This window comes from Trichomycterus rosablanca, chromosome 15 (genome assembly GCF_030014385.1).
Source record: "Trichomycterus rosablanca isolate fTriRos1 chromosome 15, fTriRos1.hap1, whole genome shotgun sequence".
NCBI lineage: Eukaryota > Metazoa > Chordata > Actinopteri > Siluriformes > Trichomycteridae > Trichomycterus > Trichomycterus rosablanca.
The window spans coordinates 4,271,766-4,282,500 of NC_086002.1; the positions used below are offsets into that span (position 1 = coordinate 4,271,766).

The 10,735-nt window shown below is 40.6% G+C and overlaps 1 protein-coding gene across 1 annotated transcript in view; it reads right to left on the minus strand.

The window, feature by feature from the left end:
* Positions 1-5,706: 5,706 nt before the first annotated feature.
* Positions 5,707-10,735, minus strand: part of cul4a (cullin 4A) — a 19,094-nt gene continuing 14,065 nt past the window's right edge. The window contains exons 14-20 of the mRNA XM_063009626.1: positions 10,598-10,683; positions 9,585-9,692; positions 9,188-9,301; positions 8,982-9,087; positions 7,794-7,966; positions 7,542-7,694; positions 5,707-6,554 (exon numbers count right to left, since the gene is read on the minus strand). Coding sequence (XP_062865696.1) covers positions 6,459-6,554; positions 7,542-7,694; positions 7,794-7,966; positions 8,982-9,087; positions 9,188-9,301; positions 9,585-9,692; positions 10,598-10,683 — 836 coding nt within the window. The 3' untranslated portion in view covers positions 5,707-6,458. The remainder of the gene's footprint in view (positions 6,555-7,541; positions 7,695-7,793; positions 7,967-8,981; positions 9,088-9,187; positions 9,302-9,584; positions 9,693-10,597; positions 10,684-10,735) is intronic.

Below are 10,735 nucleotides of genomic sequence, written 5' to 3' on the forward strand. Positions count from 1 at the left end.
GTGCACTAAAACGATTAGAAACACGTCATAATTAACTATGTTCTTTGTCAACATGGAATGACCAGGGGTGTTCAAACGTTTGTATGAGTAGGACTATGTTGAGCATCATGGTGTGTGCATGGTAAGCATATCAGAATATTCAAAACTGACTGCTTACCATCCACAGAGCTGCCCAATGTACATGGTGTCCCTAAAATCTGGACACACAGGCAAAATGCACATTTGCAATAAATTTCAATACATTTTTCAACAACATTTTATTTCATTAGAATATTAAACAATAACATCTTCACTGTGTTTTCCACTGTTTGTGATGCAATATGTACAGTGTATCACAAAAGTGAGTACACCCCTCACATTTCTGCAAATATTTTATTATATCTTTTCATGGGACGACACTATAGACATGAAACTTGGATATAACTTAGAGTAGTCAGTGTACAACTTGTATAGCAGTGTAGATTTACTGTCTTCTGAAAATAACTCAACACACAGCCATTAATGTCTAAATGGCTGGCAACATAAGTGAGTACACCCCACAGTGAACATGTCCAAATTGTGCCTAAAGTGTCAATATTTTGTGTGACCACCATTATTATCACTGCCTTAACCCTCCTGGGCATGGAATTCACCAGAGCTGCACAGGTTGCTACTGGAATCCTCTTCCACTCCTCCATGATGACATCACGGAGCTGGTGGATGTTAGACACCTTAAACTCCTCCACCTTCCACTTGAGGATGCACCACAGGTGCTCAATTGGGTTTAGTCCATCACCTTTACCTTCAGCTTCCTCAGCAAGGCAGTTGTCATCTTGGAGGTTGTGTTTGGGGTCGTTATCCTGTTGGAAAACTGCCATGAGGCCCAGTTTTCGAAGGGAGGGGATCATGCTCTGTTTCAGAATGTCACAGTACATGTTGGAATTCATGTTTCCCTCAATGAACTGCAGCTCCCCAGTGCCAGCAACACTCATGCAGCCCAAGACCATGATGCTACCACCACCATGCTTGACTGTAGGCAAGATACAGTTGTCTTGGTACTTCTCACCAGGGCGTCGCCACACATGCTGGACACCATCTGAGCCAAACAAGTTTATCTTGGTCTCGTCAGACCACAGGGCATTCCAGTAATCCATGTTCTTGGACTGCTTGTTTTCAGCAAACTGTTTGCTGGCTTTCTTGTGCGTCAGCTTCCTTCTGGGATGACGACCATGCAGACCGAGTTGATGCAGTGTGCGGTGTATGGTCTGAGCACTGACAGGCTGACCTCCCACGTCTTCAACCTCTGCAGCAATGCTGGCAGCACTCATGTGTCTATTTTTTAAAGCCAACCTCTAGATATGTCGCCGAACACGTGGACTCAACTTCTTTGGTCGACCCTGGCGAAGCCTGTTCCGAGTGGAACCTGTCCTGGAAAACCGCTGTATGACCTTGGCCACCATGCTGTAGCTCAGTTTCAGGGTGTTAGCAATCTTCTTATAGCCCAGGCCATCTTTGTGGAGAGCAACAATTCTATTTCTCACATCCTCAGAGAGTTCTTTGCCATGAGGTGCCATGTTGAATATCCAGTGGCCAGTATGAGAGAATTGTACCCAAAACACCAAATTTAACAGCCCTGCTCCCCATTTACACCTGGGACCTTGACACATGACACCAGGGAGGGACAACGACACATTTGGGCACAATTTGGACATGTTCACTGTGGGGTGTACTCACTTATGTTGCCAGCTATTTAGACATTAATGGCTGTGTGTTGAGTTATTTTCAGAAGACAGTAAATCTACACTGCTATACAAGTTGTACACTGACTACTCTAAGTTACATCCAAGTTTCATGTCTATAGTGTTGTCCCATGAAAAGATATAATGAAATATTTGCAGAAATGTGAGGGGTGTACTCACTTTCGTGATACACTGTATGTGTGTGTATTTTAGTAACATAGTTATAGTTAGTGATATTTCCTGTGTCCACACTTTAGACACCCTGTATGATCCTCGTCATTCTCAACAGGTACTGTAAGTCTGAGTCTTCTGATTCTGAGCCTTCTGATGTACAGTATATGTACAGTATATGTATATAGATTTGTATTTGTGTACAATATTCACACTCTTATTGCATTATGTTGCACAATATAGATTCAGTATTATGTTCAGTTTCTGCACAACTGTTGTCACTTTTGCACACTTGGTTCACTTTAAATTGCTTCTATTTTTAAATTATATTTAAGTTTCTTTTTAACTTAAATTTTTGTATAAATATATATCTTTTGTCTACTGTTTTGTAGCTATTGTGTCTGAGCAGTCACAGAAGCATTTCACTGCCAGCTGTACTGTGTATGACTATGTATGTGACAAATAAACCTTGATTTGATTTTGATTTGATTCCTTTAGCCTGAAGTTTATTTATCAAACACCTAACACTCATTTTAATCAAAAAACAAAGCAATCAATTTTAAAATAGATTACGATTAATATTACAAATTATTTTAAATCGTTCATGTTATTCTAGTGTATTCTTCACAAGTGAAACAGTGCCATTGCAAATGTTTACATTGTGTCATTATTATTTCAATCATTTAAATTATTTAGCTTTTTAGAATGCAGCACTATTGTTGGCATTTTTGTGTAACCATTGTTATGAAATGCTACGTTACAGTATGTATGTCTGTAACATCCCGAAACAAACCTTTGCATTTAGCAAACAATGTAGATATTTACATACAATGCTGTGGGTCTGGTGAAAACTGAACTTTGGTTTCAGTTTTGTTCCTATTGTGGCATAAGCATTTTGTGATCTAAGTTGTTTTGTCCCTAAACGGTGTATCATGAAATCATGCACTCAGATCTGTTTTTCAACCTATGTTTTTCATACTTGTCCAGACATTTTAGACACAAGGACCCTAAACCCTGTAAAGTAGATTTGTTCATATGTAGTATTAGTATTAATGAAATTAGTAACAATGAAAATGACTGCTTTTACTAAACCGTTCACTCTTGCTGTGTCTCTGGTTTCCCTGATAATCACTGGGCGAAATGCAGTAACACACTTCACACAGGACGGCAATCCAGTGTGTCGTCACAGGGCCTGTCATCCTATCCACCCGCCGGTGCAGTTCACAGTGTTTATAATGCAAACACTGTAAACTGCACCGACCTGTTAAAAAGATTTGAGTCATGGTAACAATATTTAAAGGTGAGGGTTCAATTAGTGAAAGACTCAGGCTGAACATTTCACAGTGGTGTGAGACCTCCAGTGCTCTCCCTCCGGCTACTGATCTGTTTTTACAAGGATTTATCCTCTAATACAGTTGAGGAAACTGAATTAGCTGAGGCAAAACAGGAGCCTGGTTCACCTTAATGGACAATAGAACAGGACCAGGAGTCACATTTGGATGTATATTATATTTGAATTATATAAAAGCAGTGCAGAGAAATATCCTACACCTATGATCTAAATTCAAGTCCCAGCAGTGGTTCACACCATCTAGAGCGGAGACTCTCACTCAGCTGAGTCACGTCATTACTAAAGAGGAAGAGAATCATACTTTCACCGTAAGTTATTGTTTTGAGCAAGAATCAGTCTGAGCATGTGGTCATCAAATGATTACAACCGGGGATTTGTATTCATTTGAATAATGAATCTATAAGCTGTGACGGAACAAAGGCCGTTAAGACTCTTAATAGTCGACCAGGGGTGCCCATACATTTGTGGCTTGAGATCTACTATTTCAGTCGACAGGTCATCGCATTCTACTTTTTAAAAGTTGTGCTTGGTTGTGCAGACATCTTCACAAACAGTGGAAGTTACAAAAATGCAAAAATGACACAATGGCTACTGATAAATGAAAACTTTCTAGATTAGTGGTGCTTTATGCAGGCTGAGGCATAGCTATGGTAAGAAAACGCAAATTAAACAAACAGTGGCCACATTTTATGTCAATCACGTTGACCTGTTTGAATAAGACACGATCTACCAGCGTGCACTGTGTGATCGACTAATGGGTTAATAATCATTAAATGGGTTAAACAGGCTCCTTTCATAATGCAAAACAATGTAAGATTAAACAAAATACATGAAATATACACACCCACACTCACTATGTGACCAAAAATATTTGGACACCTGACCATGAGCTTGTTGGACATACTATTTCAAAAAAATATTGACCTCTATAACAGCCACTTTTCTGAGAAGACCTCTCTCAAGACTTATGTCCATTTAATCAAAAGAGCATTTATTTGTATAGCTGGGCAATGATGTTGGTCAAGCAAGTCTTAACTGACGTTCCACTTCATTCCAGAGCTGTTAAGTGGGGCTGAATTCAGGGCTCTGTATAGGACACCGAGCTTTTCTTCATGTCTTTATAGAACTTGCTTTATGCACAGGGCCACAGTCATGCTGGAACAGGAAAGGGCCTTCCCTAAACTGTTGCTGCAAATTTGAAAGAATAGAATTTTCTTCATATACCTGATTTATTACACCTGTTAGTAAAACTGTAGGGCATCACACACTCATCCTGCTGGAAGAAAACCTGTTATCTTATCAGTACAGGCAGAGATGATTGCAGACACTAAAATTCAGATGTATTACTTCAGCATTATTCATTACTGACCTTGATGAGTTAAGAGTTTGTTTGTTTGTAGTGAGAGAGACATTCAGTAATCATTAACTAATAATCAAGAGGTTCACAGCTCGAGTGCAAAACCTACATTGTGGGTGGCAGACCATTTATGTAATAACATTAAAACCACCTCCTTGTTTCTACACTCACTGTCCATTTTATCAGCTCCACTTACTATATAGGAGCACTTTGTAGTTCTACAATTACTGACTGTAGTCCATCTGTTTCTCTACATACTGTTTTAACCTGCTTTAACTCTGTTCTTCAATGGTCAGGACCCCCACAGAGCAGGTATTATTTAGGTGGTGGATCATTCTCAGCACTGCAGTGACACGGACATGGTGGTGGTGTGTTAGTGTGTGTTGTGCTGGTATGAGTGGATCAGACACAGCAGCACTGATGGAGTTTTTAAACACCTCACTGTCACTGCTGGACTGAAAATAGTCCACCAACCAAAAACATCCAGCTAACGGTGTCCCGTGGGCAGCGTCCTGTGAGCACTGCTGAAAGTCTAGAAGATGACCGACTCAAACAGCAGCAATAGATGAGCGATCGTCTCTGACTTTACATCTACAAGGTGGACCAACTAGGTAGGAGTGTCTAATAGAGTGGACAGTGAGTGGACACGGTATTTAAAAACTCCAGCAGCGCTGCTGTGCCTGATCCACTCATACCAGCACAACACACACTAACACACCACCACCATGTCAGTGTCACTGCAGTGCTGAGAATGATCCACCACCTAAATAATACCTGCTCTGTAGTGGTCCTGGGAGAGTCCTGACCATTAAGGAACAGGGTGAAAGAAGGCTAACAAAGCATGCAGAGAAACAGATGGACTACAGTCAGTAATTGTAGAACTACAAAGTGCTTCTATATGGTAAGTGGAGCTGATAAAATGGACAGTGAGTGTAGAAACAAGGAGGTGGTTTTAATGTTATGGCTGATCAGTGTTTATGAATGTAATTTTACTGACTATGCTGGCCTCACAAATTTAAGGTGAGGGTTGTATTTGAACACATAATACAAAAAGAAACATATTTCCAAAACACATGCACACGTTTGATGCCAAAACTAGAGTCAGAATCTTCTAATTAATTGTGGTTTAATGAATATCTTTCTGCACTTAGAAAGAACAGAACCTCTTTGTCTACAAAATGTTTAGAGCAGAGATGCTGGTCGAAATATTTAGTGATGAAGGAGAATTAGGAGAAGAATCTAACACACATATGCACACGCAAACACACCTAACACTCAAACATACACAAAAAGGTGCTTAGACGGGTCATAAAAAATTCACACATTTTTTTTTTTTTTTTACTTTTTTCACTACATAAAGCCTAGAAAGCGAGTCGTTTTAAAGAATTTACATTTTGTAATGTGTACGTATGTATTCGTGAGTAAAACGCACGGTTGCTCCAGATTTAAAAGTCTGAGCCTGAGCAAGAATTGTCCCCCCGAAGCCTTTCAAAACTAAACTTGTGCATCTAGCCAAGCGCTTTGTTGCCGAACTGTTGTCCGTTCCAACAGAACTGAACTAAACTGCTAGCCAATAACAGACAAAAGTCAAACAAATCGAAAATAAGAAGAGAAAAAGTGCTTGTCTGTGGAAATCTGTTGATGATTCGTCTCTTGCGAGCCTCCTGAAGTCATTCGTTAACCTCACCCCTCCAGACTACAGTGTGCCCAGATTTTAACCCTGTTCATGTTAAGTGGGCATTATTGGGGTCTCGGAGGGGGGGGTTACAGGCTGCTCTAGGGCCTGTCGGAGGTAAAGCTGGGGCCCAAATAAAGGGCAGAGCCTCGATCACCGGCTGAGAGAGCGTCTCCAGCTGGAACCTCAGGCGACATAGTGATACTGGTTGGGATTTTCCTTGTCTCGCTCCATGTAGTCTCTGTCGATGAGGGACTCGATGCGCTTCTTCAAGTCACCTGGCTGATAAAAGAAATGACAAAGTTTGTGTTCATTTTTATTTTATTTTATTAGGATTTGATCATGTTTTACTAGGGATGTAACGATGCACCACAAGACAGTTAAAAATCGGTTCACATGTGTAACGATTCAAATTACGTGTATAATGATCGATATTCACTTTAAACAGCAGAGGGTGCTGGCGCTATTCACCTCGCCTGGTTGACGTCACTACAGGGTTGCCAGGTTCGGGAATTTTCCAGCCAAATTTATTTAGATCCAAATTTATTTATTTGTATTATTCATTTATTTATATAATGTGGCATTTATTTCATTTCAGTTTTTTTTACACAAAAAGGGAAATGTGCAGCATTGTTTTGCTTAGTTAAATAAAAGATAAGCACAAATACAGCATTTTATTTTATTTTTTAAAGAGAAATAATAAAAGGAAACTTATAATGTCTTCAATTTCATTTAGTTTAAAAAAATCGGGAAAAAAATGTATCGCGAAACCAGTATCGTGAATCGCATCGCACCGTGAGTGGAGTGTATCGTTACATCTCCATGTTTTACACAATTTGGTTACATTCATGACAGGACAGGACTCATCAATCCAAGTTTTTAATATCAAACACAGTCATGGACAATTTTGTATCTCCAGTTCACCACACTTGGGACGACTTTGTACTGTGGGAGGAAACCGGAGCTCCCGGAGGAAACCCACACAGACACGGGGAGAACATTCACACAGAAATCCACACAGAAAGGACACGGACCGCTCCACCTAGGAATTACTCCTTAAAAATCACTCCTTAAATCACGTAATCACAACTCTATGAATAAACAACACCAATGTCCAGTTAATTAAGTATTTTCCCTCTGGAGAATTTTTCAAGCAGGCTGAATGGCTGCTAAACGGCTTCCATTGCTTCTCTCCATATACACACACTACATACAAGGTAACAAGACAAGGTTTTTTTTAGTCTAGAACTATCACAATAAGTGCTGTACCTTGACAGGAAACTTGAGCTGGTTGTAGAGTTCTGACAGGAGCAGATTGTGGCTGAGAGTCTTCCTCATCTTCATGATTCTCACCACGGCAGCGTCTATCTGGTACTGCCTGTCCTGGAACACCCGCTCTGTAGTGCTGACCTGCTCCTCCACCTGAGGTCAAGGAAAAAAAGGCAAGAGCACAACACACGTAGTAAATGTAGGAGGCAGAGGAAGTGAGGAAAATCTGCGGTGTGTGCTGTCGAACCCTACCGTCTCTTTCATTTGGATCTGGTTGATTTTGATGCGAAACAGTTTATGTTTGAAGTCGCTGTTGAAGTTGAAACGATCTCCGTCCTCCACGTCCTTCCCTTTGGGATTTTTGTTAAGCACACGCGCCTTGCCACAGGCCAGGGACTGCAGCGTGCGTCTCAGCTCGCTCGTCTCTGTAGAAAACAGCACAAATTCATTCATTTCACTTACACCAGAACTGAGAGCACATTTCCACACAAAACAATTCTTTCATTCAATCCAGCACGAGAAAAAATGGCTGGTTTTCTACATTTTTAAATATTGTGACATGAATGGTTTAAACCTTATTGTTTACCAAATTTAACCCATCACACAGAGCCACAAGCACCAATCATCTTGCAATCTGTTGGTAGGATTTTGCATTGCTGATACATTAATACATTTTCTCCTCCAAATTGTTTTCATTTTTGCCTCTTTTAATAAATAATTGTTGTATTTTATGTAATTCTACTTTCATAGGCATTTTTTTTTTTTTTTTTGGTGTTAACCCCCTTTCTCTTCCAATCTAGTCATTCCCACAATTTTGAAGTGTCAGTTGAAATTTGTGTCTGTTCAGTCTAATGATTAACATGGGCCGTGACTCACCAATATTGCAGTACCAGCTTTTCTACATTTCACTTTTGGTGCATAGAAAATACATTACCCAGGGGGCACTATGTGACGCTCACCTGTTCTCATTTTCTCCACATTAATGCTATTGTAAGTAACGTTTATTCAGAATGTAGTACTTTTTGGCTTCTCTTATACCAGCTGAGAATCTGCCAACATGTAATGGTAAAGTACCGGTGCTCCCGTCCACACACACTTTGACCCTTTAATGGTCTCACCAAGAAAAGAATGTTTCGGTGCATTTCTTGGGACCCATATCTTGGGACTTTTTTTTACTAGTGCATTTTACTAGAGTATTTTTAATAAGCCCTACCAAACAGTTGAGATGATGCAGCTTTCATAGATGTTTTTCAGCTGCAGCTTCAGGTTGACATATACATCAGAAAAGCTGTTTTCTTAAAACCATCTACCAATATTTTTTAGTTGAACACATGTCAACCAAGGAGTAGATACGGCCCAAACAAGATTACCTAAATACAGCTTGTTGTTACCCAAGTATTTAGACTCACACAGACCATTCACATGTTAATATGAGATTACCTATTCCAGTAGCGGTTTGGATCTCCTCTAATGTGAACTCCTCGCCCTCGTTAAACATGAGTAAGACCAGAGTCTGGAATAAAGACACCTGCAGCTCCTTTTTACCCTGCACATAAATCCATTTAAAAAGTGTCAGTGCACTGTAGTGGGGGGGAAGCAAAATGTGCAACATTCCTGTTCATACAGCGGTTAGGTGTGAGACTGACCTCCTTGAACTCTGCTTTAAGCACAGAGTGACCCAGGGTGGCCTGCCACTGAAGCTTTCGTCCACTGTGCTTGCCCAGATAGAACATTTTAAACACCTCCTGCAGCTTCACCATCTGAACATCAACGTACTAAATGTTACTCAGTGTCATTCACGCACACACAGCTCTCTGAGATTTTATTCAACTGATTGCATTTCATCACTCATTGATATTTTTCATTACCTTTTTTTTTTTTTTTTACCAGTGCTTTAGACACAGCCAATCATGTGTAAGTAGACACCCGGCCAGCAGCACCACTAGGAATTGTGCCAGCATCATTTACTGCTGTGCCACCGGAGCGTTGATTTGTGATAATCGTAATGGGAATGCTTATAGTGATTCTTCTATTCACACTAACCTCAGGGGGAAGATGGACCTCCATGGGGGTATAGGTGGGCCAGTAACCCATAGTGAGGATGTTGACGGTCAGATCAATGTTGCTGGGGTCACTCTGATTCTGCATGTACTGAAGAGGACAAAAAAAAAAGTGGAAACTATTAGTTCACTCACCACAACCACGTGTTAAACCAATATTCATGTCAGCCATCAAAACAAGTTTGAGCACTTGATCACACCACGGCCGTTGTGACCACACACGCGATTCCTGTTTGTGAAGGTCTTGCATTGGAAACAAAATGACTATGGGGAAATGATTCTCGTTATACACCGACCAGGCATAACATTATGACCACTGACAGGTGACGTGAATAATACTGATTATCTCTTCATCACGGCACCTGTTAGTAGGGGGGATATATCAGGCAGCAAGTGAACATTTTATCCTCAGAGTTGATGTTAGAAGCAGGAAAAATGATCGAGCGTGAGGATTTGACTTGATTTGAGTTTGTCGAGGGCCAAATTGTGATGGCTAGACGACTGGGTCAGAGCATCTCCAAAACTGCAGCTCTTGTGGGGTGTTTCCCGGTCTGCAGTGGTCAGTATCTATCAAAAGGCGACAGGGTCATTGATGCATGTGTGGTCCGATCCAACAGACGAGCTCAAACTGTAGCTCAAACTACTGAAGAAGTTAATGCTGGTTCTGATAGAAAGGTGTCAGACTCCATGCCTCGATGGGTCAGGACTGTTTAGGCAGCAAAAAGGGGACCAGCACAATATAAGGAAGGTGGTCATAATGTTATGCCTCATGTTCTCATAAAGATTTTTGTTTGTTTTATGCCATTTTTGAATGTAATACGTTGCATTTGTTTTCCAAAAGGTATTGAGGAAATGACTGATGTTATGTTTGATCTAGATTAGATTAAAAAGCACGCACACACACACACACACACACACACACACACACACACACACAGAGCAAAACGTAGGTAAAGCTCAAATGACAATTTTCCTAAGCTATGAGAAAGTGTTTACCTGTTTAAACTGGATCATGATGTCTTTGGAGAGCTCCATGTCTTTGAACATGCCCTCAAGCTTGCTGGTGAACGCTGCACCACACTCTGTAGGAGACCACACACTCATAAATTACATCATCATATAAGAAGATCTGGC